Source organism: Clupea harengus, chromosome 24 (genome assembly GCF_900700415.2).
Source record: "Clupea harengus chromosome 24, Ch_v2.0.2, whole genome shotgun sequence".
Lineage (NCBI taxonomy): Eukaryota > Metazoa > Chordata > Actinopteri > Clupeiformes > Clupeidae > Clupea > Clupea harengus.
Window position 1 is genome coordinate 4,512,850 of NC_045175.1, and position 22,500 is coordinate 4,535,349.

Here is a 22,500-nt window from a genome sequence, read left to right on the forward strand (position 1 = left end):
CTCTCTCTCTCTCTCTCTCTCTCTCTCTCTCTTTCCCTCCCCTCATCTCTCTTGCAGTGCAACACTGTAATTTAACAAGCCTCTACAGCCTCTACGCATTCTTTTCTTCCCAGAATCATTCACCTCAGACGGGTTGGAAATGGAAGGGAATTCACTTTTTCCTGACTATTCCCTTCTCATTCCCTGTTTCTCTCTCTCTCTCTCTCTCTCCTCACCTACCTACTACAACACTCTCTCTTCACCACCCACCTCTCTTTCTCTTTCTCCCTTCTTGAGAGATTGATCCACCTTGTTAAGATAATAGAGTTCTGCTGGGGTCATAGGTCACTGTAACTGCCCATCTCAAAACATCAATGCAGCATTAATGACAGTCATAATGACAGGATGTCTATGGAACTCATGACAATCCTACAGTGCCGCTGTCCTCAATGGGGCTGTCCTACAATGGTGCAACATGGATGCTTGACAATATGAGCCCAGGGTGCTCCAGCTCGTCCCGTATCATAAACTAGCACACCAGCAGGATCAACTCTTCTGTTGCTTATCTCTCTCCAGCCCTCGCTGTTCCCTCGCGGGGGACTACGCTGTTCCCTCCTATCTCCTCCTCTTAGATAAAGCCTGAAGCCTCTCTCTCGCCACATCCGCCCCCCGCTCCCTCGGGTGGAACGTTGGGGGAAGAGGCCAGGCTGGCTGTAGCAGCCTGGGATGATTGACGTCCCCGCACCTCCTCTCTCTCCTCCCTTTCCTCCCTCGGGCCGACAGCACCTGATCCCAGCTCGGCCTGGAGGAGGGGGGGAGGGAGAAGCCAGGGAATAGAGATGGTCATAAGAAAGGGAGGACTGTCGGATTGAGAGATTGTGTTATCAGGGCCCACAGTGGTGTGTGTGTGTGTGTGTGTGTGTGTGTGAGTGTCTGTCAGGGTGTGTGTGTGTGTGTGTGTGTGTGTGTGTGTGTGTGTGTGTGTGTGTGTGTGGATCCAGAAGCGCTCCCTTATCTCCTCGTGTCCAGCAATGTCTGTGTTTCCTCACCGGAGGGACAGCAGAGCTGGGTGGGACGTTGGCTATAACAGTCAATCGTTTGTGTATTACATGTAACTGGATGTACACTGACACCTATCTATACCACACTATATCTATAGGTGTCGTATAACATGACATGTTTTATATCTGAACGGGGAAGCCTTAGCAAGACCAGTGGTATGTTCCTCTAGTAAGATCTGTGCTTTGATGGTTGCTGACAACAGAGATACTGTTGTTGATGTGTTTATGTTCATTTTCGGCCTTTTTTTGGCTCGGCCGCTGGCACTGGTTGTTTTGACACAGGAAGTGCCGTCGACTTCCACGAACAAACTCCCTCCCCGTTTTCATTCCTCGAGTCTCTAAAGTTCTGCCTGTGTTCCCACAGAGGAGAAGTATGTCACTGTGCAGCCCTACGCCAGTCAGGGGAAGGACGAGATCGGGTTCGAAAAAGGAGCAACCGTGGAGGTCATCCAAAAGAACTTGGAGGGCTGGTGGTATATCAGGTGAGGAGTCGACACACTAAACGACAGTCTGCTCGTGTCCCCATAGTAACTGCAAGTATAACCATCTGCATTCCAGTCATACTCTCTCTCTCTTTCATCCTCTCTATCCCCCCCTCTCCCTCCCTCTCTTTCTTCCTCTCTCTCTCTCTCCCTCCTTTTCTTTCTCTCAGTGTCCTTCTTCCTTTCTCTCACTTTAACACACAAACAGATATACACACTTTCTCTCCCTCTTTTCCTCTCTTTTTCACCCTCTCTATCCCCCCTCTCCCCCTCCCTCTCTCTCTCTCTCTCCCTCCCTCTCCCGCCCTCCCCTCTCTTTCTGTGAGTGTGACTTAATCAGAGACATGCCTGTGTTTGTGTTTCTCCATGCGAGTTGAACTGAACTGAGCTTAGCTGTGCTGTGTATTTTCTGATAATGGTCACATGCTTTCCTGCCTTCAATACCCTGCCTCTCTGAGCCTTCCCAAGCCGAAACTCCTACACAACAACAACAACAACAGAAACAACATTTGCCCGTAGAGCTCTTACTAACTCATAGCGCTCCTGCTTTAATCTTCTAATATTTTTATTTTATTCAAAGAACTGCTCTGGAACCAGTGTGTGGTGTGCAGGTTTGAGTTGAGGAGCATACTGACACAGGTCATCTTGCTTGTATGTGGGCATCTCAAACCTTGCCTTAAGAAAAGGAAGGCGGCGGCGGTGGTGTGTGTGTGTTAGCATAGGTATGTGCATGGTAGCAAGTGTGGTGACATCCCTTGGCCGCTGGGTGTGTTCCTGGTGACATCCCTTGGCCGCTGCGTGTGTTCCTGGTGACATCCCTTGGCCGCTGCTTGTGTTCCTGGTGACAGGTACCAGGGGAAGGAGGGCTGGGCCCCGGCCTCGTACCTGAAGAAGATGAAGGAGGACTTCACCCCGAGGAAGAAGACCCTGACGGGGCCCGTGGAGATCATCGGCAACATCATGGAGATCAGCAACCTGCTCAACAAGAAGTCCGTCAGCGAGAAGGACGTGCAGACGGACGGCAGCAGCGGCGGCGGCGGGGGCGATGTCACACCTGAGCGCCACATCTCTAAGAGCGAGATCAGCCTGCCCATCATGCCCTGTGGGTCCACTGAGGCCATTGGCACTGGCAGCGGTGGCACTGGCACTGGTGCCACCAGCGTTGGTACGCCTTTACCTGCACCGCCGGCCACCACAGCCCTGCCGGACAGCAGCAGCAGCAGCATCATCAGCAGCAAACCCAGGGCCGAGCCTGGCTCCCCGGCCATCGCACGCGTTGCCCCACACCGAGTGGAGATCGGTGAGTGAGAGATGGGGTTTGGTGGGCGCTGGGTTATGGAAGGCTGTGCTTTACCATTTATGAGAGTTATCCACTGTTATTCTCAGAAAAGCCATGAAAGTATGTCTGTTCTGTTCAAGTTTTATGGTATTTTGTTCACCATCATGGTTATTAAGATTGTCTTTTGGTGTTCATTCTAAATGTCATTGTTGGGTTTACGTCTTTGTTTCAAGCTTAGCTGTACAGTTGTGTTTAGTTATTGTCCTATTATCTCTTTGAATAGGCTTTGATGCCGTAGGTAAGCAGTGTGAGGTATAAATGTGTCTTTTTGGTGTGCTATTTGTGAACTAAGAGGTATTTTACCCTGACTGTGATCCTGAATAATCCTGAACAGCCCTTTGGCATGTGTTTTCCCTAACATTTGTGTATTTGGTCCAGAATGGTTTTGGTTGCTGTGAACATATTATCAATGCTAAACACATCTCACAACGGTTTGACTCCAAACGTATATGCATGATTATAATGTTTAATGTACTAACTGCTCTTGCATGAGGCTCAAAGTGAACAAACAGTTAACGTACACATTTTCTGTAAATTCCAGGTTCTCCAAACCTACGTCAGAAACCTCCTCCCCGGCGAGAGGCAAACCTGGTAATTTACGCTTTTCCCTTTTCAGCGTCACAGGGCTTTAGACCATATCGTAAGGAATCGCTTAAATCATATTCACATCCCATGAATTTTCAAACAGCACATTCTTAGCAGATGAGGTCTTTATTTTTGCTTGTTTCTTGCAGGGGTTGCACTTGCCCAAGCCACCGGAGCCCCCTACTGTGGAAGCAGAGTATTACACCATTGCCGAGTTCCAGTCCGGCATCTCGGATGGCATCAGCTTCCGTGGAGGACAAAAGGCTGATGTATGTTTTTATTTTTATTTTATTTTCAGGCTTTCAGTGCACTTGGTATTTGTGGTGTACCTATGTTTTGAGCTCTTGAACAAATTTAAATGTTTTTGTGGCCTGGTTGAGGCCTTGTTGTGAGATAAGTTAATTGAGGCTACTGTACATGTAGACAAAAAGGAATGGTGGCATGTGTTGTTGTACAAACACATGGAACAAACTGACTGTGTGAGGGGAGCTGTTGTGACGCAGATTTATTAGTTTAGTCCACGAGGAATGTTAAGGTTTGATAGACAGGATAGACTTACAGTCCTGACTTAAAAGTCTTACAGTCTTTAACCATATGAACAACTGAAGAAAAACCTAGAGCAGTCTGACCTGATAAAGATAGGATTAGCCTGTTTATGTTCTTTACTGTTTGGTACAGCTTTTGTAGTCTGGGCTTAAACAAACATGTTAAAAATGTTTTAATATATTTATATTACATCCTCTATGTGCCTGGCTCTGGTGTCATTGATAACTTTTGGTTTAGTCCACAAGGTATTTCACTGTTATAAAAAACATGTTCTAACCAAGTGTTTTATGACACCTGGCTGCAGGTGATAGAGAAGAACTCTGGCGGCTGGTGGTACGTCCAGATCGGTGAGACGGAAGGCTGGGCTCCCTGCTCTTACATCGACAAGCGCAAGAAGCCCAATCTCAGCCGCAGAACCAGCACTCTGACCCGGCCAAAGGTCCCTCCCCCTGCCCCGCCCGTCAAGAAGCAGGACTCCGCCGAGGAGACGTCCTCCCTCTGCAGCTCCTCCTCTAAAGTCCCAGAATCCCCCAGCAGGCCTGTGTACGAGGAGCCCGAATACGATATCCCGGCCATTGGCTTTGACCAGGAGTCGGACACGGACTCCCTGAAGGGAGAGTGCTCAGCGGAGGTGAGGACCAATGGCGCCCCTCATGGGAAGTACCCATCCCCCTTGGGGAAGGATTCCCCCTCGGCATCTCAAAAGAGCTCCCCTTTCAGGGTCGGCGAGTCCCTGGAGGACATCTGCCGCGAGGAGTCTATCTACGAGAACGACGGCTTCCGACCCTTCTCCTCCGACGAGTTTGCCTCAGCCAAGGACTCCAGTGGCTTGGATTCAGACTCCCCCAAGGCACTTTCATCCTCTTCATCCCCTTTGGCGCGCAAGTTCCAAGGGGGGATCTCCGTGTCTGTGTCTTCGTCCCCCGGAAGCGGTGGCAAGCCCCTGAGGAAGGTGCCCCCTGACTTGACCCGCAGCCAGTCCTTGAACCGAGCGGAACAGACCAGTCCCAGGTCGTCCTCCGACGAGTCGGGCCGGGGCTTCCGCAGGCAGATGAGCGCCAGACGCAGCGGGGAGGAAGATGCCCATGCATCCCAGAGCCCTTTGGCCCGGCCCAAGCCCGTGGTCCGGCCCAAGCCTCTGCTGACTAAGTCAGAACCGCAGAGCCCAGAGCGGATGGACATCAGCACCCTGCGACGGCAGCTCCGACCCACGGGCACCCTGCGCCTGAGGCCAGGAGCCCGTGGAGGCGGCGAGGACTCGGAGACGGCCTCGGTGGTGTCGTCCGAGGACTCAGCCTCGTCGCGCAGCACCTCCGACCTCTCAAGCATCTACTCCAAAGGTAGCCGTGGAGGGGACTCCGACCTGGAGACCTGTTTCTACCGCACTACCGATGCCTACCAGCGCGCCCAGGACACGGAGATCAGCTTCCCCGCCGGCGTGGAGGTGGAGGTCCTGGAGCGGCAGGAGAGCGGATGGTGGTTCATCCGTTGGGGCCATGATGAGGGCTGGGCACCCACCTACTTCCTTGAGCCCCTCAGGCAGCCCAGTGATGTTGGCCTGCCATCACATGACTCCGACGGCCCGCTAGGGGAACTGGGAGGAGGCGGTGGCAGCCGCGGTGGTAGCCGCGGTGGCAGCCGAGGCGGCTCCAAGTCCAACAGCCTGGAGAAGAACGAGCAGCATGTTCAGGCCCTGAACAACCTCAACCAGCGCCGCCACACGCCCCCTATTCCCTCTAAGCCGCCGGGAGGCTTCACCAGGTCGGCTGCCCCTGGAGGGCTGTCCAACGGGGCGGGGACGGGCACGGGGGTGCGCCTGAGGAATGGCGTGAGACAGGCAGCTGTGCGTCCCCAGTCAGTGTTCGTGTCCCCACCGCAGCCACTGAAGGACACCAACATGCACGCCAACACGGGGTCCTTGCGCCGCAACGAGTCCATGGGTGCCACGGACAGCCTCCGATCGAGCACTGGCGTGCGCCGAAACTCCTCCTTCACCACCTTACGGGCGCAGGGATCGGCGACCCTGGACACGCGCACCAGGGCATCCACTGCCACCGCCGTACCAAGCAGCCCCTGCACCACCGGCTCCGGCGTGGGCATCCAGAGGAACGGCATCCCCGTTTCCACCGTCAGACCCAAGCCCATCGAGAAGTCCCAGCTCATCCACAACACCCTACGCGAGTTGTACGTCTCCATCGCAGAGTACCGCGGCGACGATGAGACTATGGGCTTCCCCGAGGGAACCAACCTGGAGGTGATGGAAAAGAACCCCAATGGCTGGTGGTACTGCCAGGTTCTGGATGGCATTCACAACCGTAAGGGCTGGGTCCCCTCCAACTACCTGGAGCGCAAGAAGTGACACAACGCTCCCGGAGAAAACCCTGCGCTTGAGCATTGTGTACATTTACGAAACTGCAGAGAAAATAGATCCCAATTGTTGTTTTCGTTTTTTACTTTAATTGAAAGACACATTTCGTGCGGATTTACCAGTGATGGAGCAGTCATTTCGGAAGTGGTGTACAGTGCGATTGCAAGAACGGACTGAATTTTTGGGGGTCGGGAGAACAGGAAGCTACGTCCTCGGTGCAACTTCAGGAGAGACATTGTCTTCAGTTTGGAGAATGTGGGGGGTTGGGGGGGGGAGGGGGGTGGAGTAAAATTTACACCTTATAAATGGGGTTTACATAAAAAGAGAATATCCTACATTGAAGCAGGAAGATATTCTTGCACAATACCTGCTTCTCATGCCAAATGGGTGCCTTCTTTGAATGACAGTGGATTGTCTAGAAGTATCAAGCATTCACCAGTGAATCAAACATCAGTACCAAATCAGAAACACTGTGCCATAGATATATGTGCATGGAAATCACCAAAAATGATCTATTTTTTAAACCAATTTAACCTTTCGAAGAAAAAAAACAAACAAAAAAAAAACAAATTCAGAAATCAGTATGTGTTAGCCTTCTCCACAATGGAGCATAATTGCGATACTAAAATCATTCACAATGCAACAAAGTAGAATGCTATCGACGCAGTCTTCAATGAAAACAAACCTACCTGTGTCATAGTTACTCTGTAACAACAGATGTGTGTAGATAAGGTCAGGAAAAAAAACAAAAACTTTAATCTCCTGTACTTTTAAAAAAAAAGTAAAACAAAATGTTTATTGTTATTGTTTTTTTGTATGTCTTTGAGTGTTTTTATTTTTGTGTTTGTGTTCCTTAGAGATGTATTTCTGCTTTCTTGTGACATCCACACTAAACGGTCAGCCCACAGTAAGCAGATCTGGACATTTTTAATGTCACAAGATGCTGCACTGAATAGAAAGTCATAAAGAGGCATAACAAATTGGCTATCATTGTTTAACCTCTATATCCCATTCAGCCGTTTCTACACGTTTATTGAATCACGAGGCATTCATAAATGCACACAAAATAAAATGATAATAATGAAAAGGCGTCTTGTTCTTCGGAAGGTAGATAGAAAGAGTCTTCTTGAAGCATCTGCCCTTGTCTTGAAAAGATATTAGTTTACAAAAAAGGTTGTAGTATAATTGTTTTTTTTTTTCTTTTCTTTTCATGAAAAAGATTTTTACAGACAAAACAAAACTCTGTGTATATTTGCTGCTTTTAGTTAGCTGTTGTCACTGTTGTTGCCGTGACAACAGTGGAAAAACTATACTGGAAACAACAATTGATACTAGCCAGTCAATCCCAGGGACGTAGTTAGTAGGCCTACATAGCAGAAAGCCCAAAATGTGATTGAGCCGAAGAGAAGTACCATCGTGTTTTGCTGATTTGTATAGATTTAGTATTTATTTTAGTGGGTACTGGAAATACAGTGTATTCATCGGACTACCCAAACGAGGTTTCAGAACTGAAAAAAGGAAAAAAAAATAAGTATTTAATTGAGTTATCTGGAAGCACTTGATATCCTTACCCAAAGAAAAGCACATCAATATGCAAAGGTTAATTTCAACGTGACAATATTGCTGGGCAGTATTGAGTAGTTGAAGTTATATAATGGGCAGTTCAATTTGTATTGCTTTAACGGTTAAAACTTTTTTTATCTCTGTATTACACCTCCATAAGGATGAGAAACTAAGCAAAATTTGACAGTAAGACTAATTAGCAAAACGATCCCTGTTTTTAGAGAATCAGTGTGCGGCAATATAACCATTCAGTCCTGGCCTAAGTGCCACTCTACCCCCTCCCCCCCAGTCCACCTTTTGAAACATGCAATGATAGCACCCTCAAAAAAGAGCCCAAATGATCTGGTCTATCAAATGGCTGATGTTCAAGACTGCTGAAATATTTTTCTAATGAAATAGTGTGAGCTCCTACATTGGATAGAGCACTAACTTTTCATTTTCATTTTCTGCTGGACAGTATTATAGTATTAAACAAAGTACCTGCTAGATTGCAGTTATATTCTTTTTTAAGCAGATGTTTGTTGTTTTGTTCCCGTTGCTGTGCGATCACACAGGGACAGTAATAATGAAAGAAGTGGTTCATTTTTGTGAGTTAATGCACTTTTTTTTTTTTAAGTACATTAACACAAAGATGCAGTAAACTCACTCAGCACATTATTTATTGAGCGCAATTTGTTCTTTTTTTATATTTATGGATTATTTAATTTTTTGTTGATTTATTTTTTTATACCTCTGCACAGAATATCTGCCGGTTTTTTTACCATCATTGGCTGTCACTTAGTTGTCTCTCTTTCTGAGGCATTTTGGCACCACCTAGTGACAGGAACGTCTTACTGCAGCATTTATTTTTGCTCCTTTGAACAGGAGGTGGAGAGGCTTTTCTCAAAAATTGTACAGCCTTCCACCTGAAACTCATCTCTCATGTACAAGATAAACAAGATGACTTTCGATAATTGAATGTTTTCAAATAGTTATGCAGCTAAAACATTTTTGTATCTTTATTTGGCCTTTTTTTCCAACTTTTCCAAATTATTTTTCTAAGGCTGTGTGCTGCAACTTGTTGCAATAATGGACACTTCCTCTGTTGTTATTGAACCTAACGTAATGCCTGATCCTGTTTTATACTATTTTCTTGTTTTACTTTTGTATTGGGTTTAACGATCATTACCAACTTCATTAATCAAGTTAAATCTGAATCTTTCTAAATTGAAATGCAAAGTCATAAGAATTGTCTGACATTTAGCAAACGGGGGGACAGAAAACAGTCCAAGCAGGTGAATGTTAATGAGGATTACCTACACAGACAGTTAAAGTTAAGTTAAATTTCAGCTAAAGCTCTTTGTGGGGGGTACTAGTTATACACACCACACTAGCAGTGATCAATGATCATCTTGTTTTGAATCGGCTGAATGAATCATGCACCAATCACCCCTCCCCGCCCCCGTCCCCGCCCCCCGAATACCCAAAATGTATTCCTTTGACGAAGGCATTATGGACCTGTGTTGACCCACTCCAACGCTATTAACGGATAATGTGTCTTTGTTAACTAGATTCAATGTACACTCTTTAAGCGTATTGCGAATTACAAGGGAACCGTTGCGTGTCTAGCTTGGCTTTTAAGCCGCATTTACTTGTGTGTACTCTCAGTTTTGTTAGTACTCTTTTTTTTTTACATTATTTTATCTTTCAATCTGCATAAATATTGTAATTTAATCTGTTTATTTTTCTGCTTTTTATCCTTTTTTGTATGTTGATATGATTCAAATGTATTAACGAGGAAATGTGCAATAGAAAATAGGCATCTCACCTGAATCGGGGGAAAAATAATAATCACAGGTTTGTTTGTTTTTTTTTGGTCAACTCAAACTGCATCTTTTACAGTGTCATTGGCGTATGATTCTTGGTATCGTTACATATGCGGTATGAACGTACCGTCCATAGCACCAATCTTAGTAACAGTTTGTTTATTGTGTTTGTTTAATGTGTTTGTTTATTGTTTAAAAGAACGTCAAATGATGGACAGCTACAGTCATTGAAGTCCGTTGCTCAAGTATGACCTGAATGGACCCCAAGCCATAACCTCCATGCTCTTAAAAAAAAAATAAAACACACAAGCACCTACACAAAACCCACAGCCAACTGTCAGGTCATCATTGGCTTCGCAGTGACCTGACAGCCTCGAGTGATCAATCACCTTGGCAACAGGGACTGGCCACACATGGAAAGCCACAGAACCGTCTGACAGAGGTCCACACACAGTCAAGCTGTCACATGTCTGAATTGCTGAGGACGCGTGCCCCCCCCCCCCCACACACACACACACACAAAAGATTACCCCCTGCACACACACACGTATTCCCATGTGGCACCTGATAAAACACACACACACACCCAATTTCCCTTTTCTTCTTCCGAACGTCCCTCAATCTTCCCGTCACAGTGGCAGTTGGGTTTGACATCCCCACTCAGGTCTTTGGAGTAAGCGTTGGCTGTGAACTGATAATATCGACTTTAATATGACGATAATAAAACTTCACTTTTCATGGACTGCCACAGCTTTTAGTTCCCGTTTGCAAGACAGGTAGTTCTGATGATAGAAATCCCATTCAGTTTTCCACATAAGGGTCTGGGTCCCTCCTAAATTCAATCTCATTTTCTGACTATAAGTCACCCACAGACTAAAAAAATAAATAAAAAAATACATTTCCAACTCAGCACCAACATGTCATAAATTCGACCGGTTCGTCATCTCTCAATATGACTGTGTCTAAGCCTAACTTAAGAGAACCTTCACCTCTGGTCAGTGTGCAGTTAAGAGCCTCTGGTCAGTGTCCAGTTAAGAGCCTCTGGTCAGTGTCCAGTTAAGAGCCTCTGGTCAGTGTCCAATTTCCTTTGTAGCCCTTTAACTTAGCTTTTCTGGGTTGCTTTCTTGGCTACTTCATCTTATCTTGTTCTGCAGAAATCACTAACATGCTGTTCGTGTCTGTCAGTTGAGGAAATCCGACAGAAAGTTCCTGTGAGAAACAATGGTCTGAGAGGGGAGAGTCGGAGGTGTGTGTACTGTTGGCCTTAGGTATCCTATTAGGCCTAAGTGACTGTGAGTGTGTGTGTGTGTGTGTAATGAATTGTCTGCCGCAGGGGTTGTGAGAATGTTCGAGCAAAGATGGTTGTGTCTGTTTCGTAAAGTCTGGCTTGGAGGAAGCGAATGCCGCGGCAAGTGACCGATCCAGTCATCATAGTCAGTCAGTCTGATTGTGGGCTATCCTCCTGTAACCAAGGCAGGAAAATACAATCAGAGCAATAGCACGTATTTGCCTATCAGTCGACCCAATTATCTCACAGCCACCATCACTGCAAATTAACACCATGAAATCCCATTATCAAACTTCCCTCTAATTGCCGCCTTGGAAAACTTAACTTGTCTTGTCTTATCTTGTGGGATTTTCTTAGAATGTGCCGCTTTTTGACAGTGGGGACTAATTTGAACAAAGTGCGACAAGATTTATGTTTTTCAGTAATAGGGTGAGGCAAGTTGGCTTATTAAGACAATGAATTTGGCTAAATGATTCCATCATTATTGCTCAGCCTAATCTTTTATCGCTCATCCTTGTAGCCCACAACTGACTTTTTGACGGGGTCGTGATGTCGTCTGGCTTTGCCTGAGGTGATGGATGCTGGGGGATTGTTTCGAGAAAGTTTGTCGTATGTGTGCTCAGGGTGTGAGGTGTGTGTTGCACAGGGTGTGAGGTGTGTGTGCTCAGGGAGAGTTTTAGTAGGTTTAACACAGCCCAGTTATTCGTTTTTTTACGGTGGCTCGTTTTTGATTTTTGTTTTTGCGTTTTCTTTTATTTCTTTTTTGGAAAGGTGTCTAAATCAGTTAAACTGACGAACACGCTGTTGGGGGTTTCTGCCGTACAGTGCTGCCTTTTACAGTGCTGAGTTTTAAGTATGAGGTGAAGCAGCAGACTCGAGCTTCCCAGGCTATATTTGGTCATAATCGCTAATCTGAGCTCCTGTTTGATTTAATGCGCTAATTTGTCCATTCTTCCCCAATCAATTATTCCATTAACTCCCTTGATAATTGACTTTGTCAAACGTGCATATGGCTACGTGTCTGCATGGTAGAGATTGGATGGTGAGGGGACATGACCAGTAGGATTTAGGACTACATAGCAAGTCAGACCAGTCAAAATGAGAATCTGACAGTCATGGTAGTCTATTCAGGTACAGTGTTTACCTTCAACGTGGGGGGCTCATCATATCGCTTGTCAAATCGAGCTCTTCTCACGCCGAGTGATGATGCTGTGGCAGTCCTCACCATGGTAACACCAGCACCTCACATCCCCAACGCGACCGTAGACGGACCAATATCGGTGCTATATCGTTTGTTACCCTTTTTTTTTTGTTGGAGAATCACCTTTATGCATACGGAATGTTTTGTTGGACATCGTTCATGTCCCTGCTTTCAAAGGATCGCTGACTCAGGCATGGAGGAGCTGTATGCCCCCTAGAAGCAAGACCATTATGGTTTGAACAAGAAGGGAATCAATCAAGTGTAAAGGCAATTGTTGTGGAAATATAATGAAGACTTGGGCTTGTTTTGGAGAAAAGGCTTAGGCTCGGTGAAACAATTTGTGTTGGGTGAGACTTGGGGGGTAAGAAATTGGATTAGCTGTCAGAGGAGCCTCCCACCTCATTTTGCTTCCAAAGCCATGTAGCTCCTTTGAAAGCAGGAGATGGGTTTTGGTTTTACAGCTCATCTTCAAAAAAAAGAAGATAAAAAAAAAGTCTTTGCTTTGTCATTTGTTTCTTAATTTTTGTTCTGTATCATGTTTACATTGTACCTTGCATTGCCCTAAAGAAAAAAAAAAAAAACACTATAAAATGTATTATTCTTCGTTGTTCAGTCTTTGTTGCTGATTTTTTTCTCCCTCTCCAACACCTTTAATGTGGAGGTTATTGTTTATCCAAAATAGATTCTCCACATTCTGAACGCTCCACATACTGAATTCATATTTCATACTTTGAGTTAGTCCCCATGACATAAGAAGGATGACATTTGTCCTCATTCATGTTACATGGAGCCACACAGCGTATCTGAATGTTAATATCTCCAGTGGCTGAGCAGCAGACAGAGTGGGAGAAAATACCTCACATAATAGAGATAAATGGATCTGATGTCGATGCCTTAAGAGCAGAACAGAAACAAGCCATTCCCCGCAATAACCACAAACCAGTGTGAGTTATTTCTTTCTATCTCTCTCTCTCTCTCTCTTCTCTCTCTCTCTCTCTCTATCTCTCTCTCTCTCTCTGTGTGTGTGTGTGTGTGTGAGAGAGAGAGAGAGAGATAGAGATAGAGAGAAAGAAGCAGAGTAAGGGAGTATATATGCCCAAAAAAAATTCATTTTGAAAAAGTCAAGCTATTGGATTTCTCTTCCAAAAAAAAAACTGCCAATCTTATTGTCCATGTTAGCTTACAACTGATGTTAGGTTTTTTTTTCTGTCTTTGAAAAGTGTGAAAAATGCATTGACACTCTCAACTGAGGGAATATCACATCTCATTTATCTGAGTGCACAGGTAGGCAAAAGCATCAAGTCTGAATGAGGTTCACAACAAACTGCTCACTAGGTGGCAGTATTGAAACTGCCCACTAGGTGGCAGTATTGAAACACCTCGCCGGCGTGTCTCGTCTTTCTTCCGGTATTTCAGAGTCTGTCACCGTGTGAGCAACTGTGCCATTTCACCTGGACCGATACACTGCCCTGCTCTTAACAACAGGTGAGGAGGTCTTGTCAGTGACCCATCCCCCACCCCCACCCCCACTCCAGCGGCAGAGTTTGTAAGGACCAGAGGGGAGACTGTGCCCCTTTCCACAAAGGTCATCAGGTCATGATGCGTGTCCACTCAGCCCCCAGGCGTGCTGGGCCAAACAAATGATAAATGAGGGTCTCCATCCCTCTCTCTCCCTTGCTGTCTCCTTCTCTATTAAGCTGTGCCATAAGTCACAGCTCCTCGTGTAATAGGCTGTTACGGCTGTCTCTGCCCTGTCCTGTCCTGTCCTGTCCCCCCCCATTACAACCACAACAATCTGCTGCTTTACAAGGAGACAGCCTGAGAGGTTGTTGGAAGGTCATCATCTATGGACCCCACCACCAGAGTGTGTTGTTTTTCATCAGGGAGTTTATTGTAGTGGTGTCGTGTTGCCATATGTGAGGTGAACGGGAGGGATTTGAAGAAAGAAGACCAGTCTAATCCTGCATTGCTGAAACATGGAATCTTTTTTTTTTTTTATTGACACAATTGTCTTTGACTCACACTGAAAAAAAAAAAGAAAAGAAAAGCTTACAAATGCATCACTTTGGAAACTAGAGATCGAAAGAAAGAAAGAAAGAACACAACTGGGACAGTGCTTCAGTTACGGCAACCAGAGTTGCAAACAAAGACTACACTAGAGAGAGCGGAGAGTGTCCAGTTTGACTTCTTTTTCCTCTAACGCGGCTTCTTTCTATAAAAAGACAACAATACACTACATTTATCTCACCCTAGACTCAAGCAGAAGATTTCATTTATTAGGCTCGCCCATTTTTATTTTTGATTTGGTCCCCCTGTTCAGCTACAGGGACTAAGGCAACTTATCACCACACTGCTGCCTCACCTGGGAGAGTTTGGTAGCAAATATTTTCCCAGACACAAATAACAGCCTGAACGTTTAAAAGACACGCCGCCTCTTTAAACACTCTGAAGTGGTTTCTTATTAACACCTGAGGGAAGGGGGGGGGGGGGGGGGGGGAGAGAGAAGTGGAAAAATAATGAAAAAAAAAGGAGGGGAACAAGTGAAAGCTCTAGTCTTTGAAAGGCTTATTTAGAGAAGTGAGTGCTCGCTGAGATGTTTGAGTATCCGTTTATGTAGAGCCTCACACGAGGGAACAGTAATAAAACATAAAAGAAAAAAAAAACAACAAGAAAATCAAATCAAATCTGGGGACAATAGAAAGGGGGTCAAATCAGGTGTACCGCTAACATACCTCAGACAGTCTGTCATACACACACACACACACACACACATCAATGTTACACAAATGAAGTACATTACAGGGTCGACCACAATCAGAGAGAATCTGAGAGCAGCATGAGATAAACCAGCATAGAGCGACTGCACTGTGGCTGACTGCACTCCCACAAAAGGCAGGGTCTTCAGTCTGTAATTAGGTCCTGATTTACCAAAGCATCGAGAATAGTAATAATAATAATAATAAAAAAATACTTATGTATGCAAATACAGTCATGATTAATGCACACTATCTCCAATTATATTCATCATAATTACCTTTGTCATTAGTTTCAAAAATAAATTCATTACCTTGCGATAAAGAGGCTTATATTGAGACTTGAGTAAATCAGGACCTTAAAATGAGTTCTTCTCAGCTTCCGAGATCGCACAATTCAGACTAAACCTAAATAGTTTCTAATATGACCTCAAAAAGACTCTCGAAGAAACAGGAAAGCAATGCGAAACAATATAAATAATCCTATTTCACAGCGTTACTACATTACTAACGTTAAGCATAAATTACTGTATATAAATTTAGGGTCAGGATTTGAACACATTTATATAATAAGAATAACATTTGGTCATAGAATCAGTCAAAAAAAAATAAACAAACAGGTGACGACATGAACCGTATCAAACCCAGAAAGTGGTTTACAAAAGTACAATCAATGAGGAGCTTCATAAAGTGACATCAAACATTTGTATACACTCATGTAGCCCTTCACTGCTGGGCTGGAGTGTATGCACACACATACAAAGACACACACACACACACACACACACACACACACACACACACACAAATACGCGATTGAACAAAAATGAGAAGAAGAATTACAACAAAAAAAAACGGACAAAAAAATCAAACCCCCCACCTGAAACTGAGGGATTGTACATTATCAAATGTTTTGTGCTAATCTCTTTCCCAGTGCAATGAATTAGTGATTGAATTTACTGCAAAGCCCAGTAGATAAACGGCAAAAGTATTGCTGTGGGGTACAAGATGGCATTTCTTCATTTACCCTCAGGAGCACCTTGGGGGTATCATCCAGGATTAGAGAAAAAAAGTAATTCGGAGGCTCCAGTGAACCGATAAACAAACAAATACAATCATGATTATCAGCCAAAGAGTTGCAAATGTCAACAAGCTAGGCAAACACACCGCTACTGCTAAGAGTCTACGTGTTCACCTGTTTTTCTCTCTATATATCTATATCTATATATATATATATATAAAAAAAACAACATAAATTAACATTCAAAAGTGAATGAACACTTCGAGCAAATAAAATTAAAAAGCGTATATCTTGAAACACAGAGTGTACATTATGATGTCCATTTTGATAGCGTTTGCCATAATCGGGACTTGGCAAACGCCATAGCAGCATGGATGCAAGCCCAGCGATGGTACGTATTTAACATCAGAGAAAGCCGTTCACTGTTTGAGTCCACAGTAAGAAGAGAAGTATATATGGCTGTATTGTCTCCATACTCTCCTGGGCTTGATGGCTTTGTACTGCATTGAAACGTCAGACGACCAAACGTAACTGTATGGGATGATTTTTCTATTTATTTTTTTCATACCCAAGTGTGAAAAGGTTGTGTGTGTCTGGTGGTGGTGGTGGGGGATCGGGGGGGGGGGGGGTCACAATTCATAATGCCACCGGATTGCGAAGATGTTTCCAAAAAGCGTTGTTGTGCCGTGGCATATCGTAGAGAGAGTTCAGACTCGTAGTGTCTCTATCATTTAGTGATGGCCAAAGCACAACCAGGCTTTCGGGGGAAAAACAGCTCTGAAAGAGAGACCCCCATGGCTAAGAACATGGTGCTTCAGCCTTGTCCATGTACTACATGAAAGTTCTTTCGGTGGTCCGTCCTGTGCCAAAGTGGAAAAGGAGATGGACATGGTTGGGTGTGGATCTTTCAAATGTGGCTTTAAGTCCAGTCAGAGTCCATGAAAATCAACAAAAATACATGTATTATAAACCTCCATCCCTGTTGGGCCACCCAAAACACAGCCGCATCAAATCCCAAAGTCAACCAATCAACATGAGGCCCATTGTCATGATGACACTATGATGACCTCACTGGAAATTACAACCAATTGTGTCGTCGTCTTTTTCCATGTGAGGGTTTTAAAAGGTCAAAGCTGTGCTCTCCTTATTCTGACCCATAAGACCTTGTACACACACACACACACACACACACACATTCACACAAATGCACACACTTGGCAACCCATTAAGGGTTTTTGTTGTTCCTTTTGTAATTAGCCTCTGAGAATTCCCAAGTCGTTCTCAAGAAGGTAATCTGGTCTTGGATAAAGGTTGATGAGAAGGTGACTAAGCCTGATTCAGGGACCTGATGCAATGGACCCTTGATTCACCCCCTACTCCTCCTTGTTCTTGAGACTAGCATGGAAATAATCTGGTTTTAATAAGGTGACTTGTGACTTTTATCCCTCTCTCTCTCTCTCTCTCTTTCCCTCTCTCTCTCTCTCTCTTTCACTGTTGAAAGCCCTTTTCCTCTCAGTAGTCAATTTTCCAGAGCTTTATGTTTCATCCCTTCAGACCCTTGTCTATTATGCTACAACACACAGCATATTTTGTTTGGGATAAAGGGGGAAAGTGGTGAAATATGGATTATCCACCCCTTTCTGATAATCAAATATCCACTCACAACAAATGAACCCTTTTTCAATCCTTTTCAGGCCACAAGGCTTTTTTTTCTCTCTGCACTCTGTTCTGTGCTCGTAACCATGGAGATTTCCTCGACATGAGTGCTTGAGTGAGTGAGGGGAGCCATTTAAAAAAAAAAAAAAAAAGACGACAAAGAAATCCCCCAAACAAATAGGTTAAAAGCATTATTCGAAATGTCAACCCATCACTTCCCAGAGCATTGTTGACAAAGGAGGGTGAGTAGGCTTTTAATTTGGGGCGTTGTCGAATGAAACAACCTTTCTTCCACCACCAGCCGACACCGGCTATATGCGCTCACCAATGTCTATGTTTAAACATTACGAGGAACACGTCGCCAATAAACAGCTCTGCGAGCCGGATATCTCTACACGGTCGAATCAATCAGGGCGGGCCATCATCATCCAAGTCGCAGGGGTCTGGGCAGTCCCAACCAGAGGGGGGGAAAGATACTGCATCAGATGAACCTATACGTGCCATACGGGTGGGAAATATACATGTGTATATGCATCTGAATATACATCTGTGTGTGTACATCTATGTGTATATACACATATCATTGGAACTGGTTTTAAAGGACAAATTGGAAACAAGAAACAAAATCAATTCATTCTTTTGACAAATTAAGAGACCCTTCTCCAATGACCCTTCTCCAGTCTCCAATGGCTCAAATAGAAAATGAAATATTGTTTTGCCTCTCCGAAACGTCAGACACTTGAACCTGAATATCTTGAGATTATACACACTGTTTTTAGTTGTTGTTCTTTTTGCTTTCACTCTACGGAAAGTTTTAGTTCAACAGTCTGGACCCCTGGCCTCTCCTGAGTGTAGATCACGGATGGGCACCACCGCCTCCTTTCCAATGTACTTGAAATGTACTGTCCTTGAAAAAGATGATAACAAAACACACAAATAAACCAAAAACAAAACAAACATACCTCCTTCACAAACCCATGGCCAAGGGAAATACCCAATCGATACCCGCAGGTTGTCAAAAATCCCTGAATTGTTTGCAAAAGAGAGGAAAAACAAAACGGAAAAGAAAACCAAATATCAAAACCACATTGTGAAGTTAGTGGTAGCTTAAATGAACTCCGACGCAGACGTGGTACTTGTGATGGTGCTGCTGAGTTGGTCACTCGGAGGATCAGCGTCATGCGTCATCAGTCAGTCTGTTTAACCAGGGGTGGGCGGGTGGGCTAGATCATACGAATCCCATGTTGCATTATGGGAATTGTAGTCTTTTTTTCCAGTCCTATGTGCTGCGGTAGGTCTTGATGATGTCTTTAATGGGCCTTCTGCAGATGGGGCAGCAGGCGTTGGCCATGCGCTTGAGCCGTAGGCCGCAGGTGTGGCACAGGCACATGTGGCCACACGCGTAGATCACCGTGTCCACCATGTTCTCGTAGCAGATGGAGCACTCGTCCTGCCACGAGCCCACCGCCGAGGCTGATGGGAAGGTGGGCGACTTGGGGAGGCTGATGGGCGAGCTGGGGGTGGTTCCTGGAAAGAGAGAAAGAAGAAAGAAAGAAAGAAGAAAGAAAGAAGGAAATAAATAAAGAAAACGTTTTCATGTTCAGTTAGCGTGCTGCCATTTTGAATTGAAGAGGAGGAAGTCAACGTGCACCTCCCAAGTACAGGAAAAAAGGTATTTCAACTTAATTCACTTTTATATAGTACCATTACAAACAGAAATGGTCTCAAAGCGCTTAGGAGAACCAATACCTAATACCCCCTAGAGCAACAGGTTCCCACTGTTACTGGTACAAACAGCATTATTTGTACATCAATAAAAAGCAATATATAGATATATGACTCACTCCAAGGCTAAACTAAAAAACAGTGACAAGTTAACTTACTCGAGGATAGGGGTTAAATACTCAATCATAAACTCAATAAACTATGCATTCAAGTTTTATAGGCTCATTCAACTGAATTTTCTCCTCCTGCTAACACCTCCCAGTATCCATCATGTCTCTCTGCATGAAAGCTCTTCCTAAATGAACGAGGCTACTAAAATATACATTTCAATTAATCAAAACTAGCGCCAACCTCCAGCGGAGTGGCAGAAAGCTCCGGAACATCCTCCGTTGGCCGCGTTCTCCGAACTGCTGCTGCACAGGCCCATGGGAGTCTGAGGGGATGAGGAGGGGGAGCCGGGGCTGGACGGGCCCCGCGGGTCCCCAGCGTGAGTGGAGCCTAAATAAGAAAAAAAACACCACAGAAGAAGAAAACATCACATCACACAGGGGTCAGATATCCAACACAAACAACACAGGAGATTAACAGGGAATACTTCACTTGAGTCCTCTGCCATTAGAGGTCAGATGTCATAGGAAACACACGAGAGCAGCAGGTGACACTTTACGTCAACTCTGTGTCATGAGAACGACATAACCATGTTATGAATATGCCATGGCAGATGTCGTATCCTGTCATAAGACATCATATGACATATGACAACCAGTGTCCATTTTCGAAGACCTGTAATGCCACTTGCAATATGATAGCAAATCATGGCAATGTGATAGCAGCTCTCACTAAACTAACCACAGAGGCTACACACACAGGCCTGCAGTTCTCCACACGTTCTTGCTTGTTTTGTTTTGATGTTTTGTTGTTTTTTTTTTTTTTTTTTCAGGGGGTGGGGAGGTGTTGTTTCTCCGCTGACCTTCTTCAGTGAGTCCCCTGTAGTGCCCCACAACTCTCCGAGTCGGTGACCCTTTTTACGTAACGTCCTGATGGAAAAAAAAAAATACCTTTGGGTCCAAGTGTGCAGCAGAGTCACACAGAGTCACACGCGGCGTTCGGTGTTTCCCGCCGCCGATGACAGCTCTCTGGAGAGAGGGAGAGAGGAGATGCCGCGGCTGGCCCGAACATCAGAGAGAAGCTGCCAGAATCTGAACCAGACACCCTCTCCCTCTCTCTCTCTCTTTCCCCGTCCGTCTCTCTCGCTCTCTTTCCATCTACCTCTCCCTCTTTTTACCTCCCACCCTATATCTCTCTCTCTCTCTCTCTCCATCTCTCTCTCCACTGGACCATGGAGGTGCCATTAACACCTGCATCAGCTGACAGGACATGCTGGCCAAACTGCTGACTGCGTACAACACCTCTGTACGTGTGTGCGTGAGTGTGCGTGTGTATGTGTGTGCGTGTGTGTGCGTGTGCATGAGTGTGTGTGTGTGTGTGAGTGTGTGTGTGTGTGTGAGTGTGTGTGTGTGTGTGTGTGTGTGTGTGTGTGTGTGTGTGTGTGGTGTGTGTGTGTGTGTGTGTGTGTGTGATTGTATTGTATGTGTGCACGTGTGTGTGCAAGAGTGACTGACTCAGTATGTGTGGGGGTATCATGCAAAATAACCTGAGATGTTTTTCTGCACGTATGTGTGTGTGTGCGTGTGCATGTGTCCGTGTGAGTGAGTGCATGCCTGTGTGTGTGCGTGCGTGCGTGCGTGTGACACAAGTACAGTGTTACGACCCCCTGCGCCCCTGCAGATGATGTAGTGGCCATGCATGGCCTGCAGGCAACAGTGGGGGCGGACGATTGCTTGATTGACCGATCAACCACACCTGGGGAGGTGTGGAGGATAAGAAGGACCAGTGGACACCTGTCTCTCTCTCTCTCTCCAGCTGGCAATCAGCGTCGGACGTATTACGCCTAGACACGTTGCCTTTGAGTTATGAGTTGGTGCCTGAAGCGTATTCGTTATTGTAAGAAGACTGACCGACACACGTACGTTGAGTTTGCACATGAAAAGAGATATCAGTTTGGTCGTTGGTGTGCCTCACAGAAAGCACAGTTAATTCTCCTTGAGGACTTCAAGAAGAGTGTTCCTTATCCGGTGGCTACATATATCAATGAGCAGAGGGTTACAACACTGGCTCAGGCATCTGTACTGGCAGATGAGTTTGTGTTGACCCACCGTCGCAAACAGGAAAACCAAGATGGTGGTGATCAGTGTGTGTATAGACCTCCGGTCAAGGGCAGGTTGAGGCCTAGAGTGACGGGGCCTAATCTGGTGTCTAAACCTAGGCTACATAGGAATTCATCTGGTGTAAAGACAGAGATGGTCTGTTTTTACTGTAAAAAGTCAGGGCACAAAATCTATGGGTGCCAAGCAATTAAGATAAAGAAGTTGAAGTCTGTTGGGTTGGTAAAAGCCAAAAAGGTAAAAGTCCAAGTTAACTTGCAGTCTCAGGTTGACCGCCTTAGTATCAGCTTACAGGAAAGGGATAAAAGCAGTGCTGATCAAAATTTGCAAATGGAGGCTCAACAAACCCAGGTGGTTCAGCTGCAAGAGACTCTGTCTCTTCTTCAGGAGCAGGGTACTGCCTTGGAAGCAGGACTGGTGGAGAAGGACACCATGCTGAAGAAGCAAGCAGAAGAATGCTCTTCACTGCAGACTGAGCTTCGACAACATAAAGACTATGCGTCAAAACTTCAGAGTGAATGCTCACGTTTAAAGCAGGACCTCGAAGGAAAAGAGGCCACGCTCAGATCCATGACTTAGGCGTGTCAAAGCCAAACAGAGGAGCTGATCCAAAGGAATAAGTCGTTTGTTTCTCTTAGCAGTCAATTGGGCACGGTTAATGCAAACAATGTAAAGCTGGAGTCTGATAAGGTCAGGTTGAAATCCTCACTGGATATTTATGTGACTGATAATAGTAAATTAAAAAAAGTAGTGGCTCAGCGGCATGCTGAAGTTGAGGTGTTAACAACCTCATTGTTGATGCTCTTTCTGGAGCTCAAATAATTTGACTTGTGACCCTGTTTTTCTCTTTGTTCCTCTAGTTTCCTAGGGCCCTGGATGCTGGGGGACTGGAGATTGTGCAGG

The 22,500-nt window shown here is 45.2% G+C and overlaps 2 protein-coding genes across 7 annotated transcripts in view; one reads left to right on the forward strand and one right to left on the reverse strand.

The window, feature by feature from the left end:
* Window positions 1–12,824, forward strand: part of sh3pxd2aa (SH3 and PX domains 2Aa) — a 120,721-nt gene extending 107,897 nt beyond the window's left edge. For 3 of the 5 annotated variants that reach the window (XM_031561901.2, XM_031561906.2, XM_031561903.2), the window contains 6 exons: window positions 1,405–1,522; window positions 2,371–2,822; window positions 3,085–3,099; window positions 3,403–3,452; window positions 3,596–3,715; window positions 4,297–12,824. In XM_031561901.2, the coding sequence (XP_031417761.1) occupies window positions 1,405–1,522; window positions 2,371–2,822; window positions 3,085–3,099; window positions 3,403–3,452; window positions 3,596–3,715; window positions 4,297–6,351 (2,810 nt within the window). In that variant the 3' untranslated portion in view covers window positions 6,352–12,824. The remainder of the gene's footprint in view (window positions 1–1,404; window positions 1,523–2,370; window positions 2,823–3,084; window positions 3,100–3,402; window positions 3,453–3,595; window positions 3,716–4,296) is intronic. The other 2 variants (XM_031561902.2, XM_031561904.2) reach the window with 1 other exon arrangement.
* Window positions 12,825–14,705: 1,881 nt separating this feature from the next.
* neurl1aa (neuralized E3 ubiquitin protein ligase 1Aa) overlaps window positions 14,706–22,500 on the reverse strand; it is a 79,304-nt gene continuing 71,509 nt past the window's right edge. For both annotated transcript variants that reach the window (XM_031561907.2, XM_031561908.2), the window contains exons 5-6: window positions 19,724–19,870; window positions 14,706–19,174 (exon numbers count right to left, since the gene is read on the reverse strand). In XM_031561907.2, the coding sequence (XP_031417767.1) occupies window positions 18,927–19,174; window positions 19,724–19,870 (395 nt within the window). In that variant the 3' untranslated portion in view covers window positions 14,706–18,926. The remainder of the gene's footprint in view (window positions 19,175–19,723; window positions 19,871–22,500) is intronic.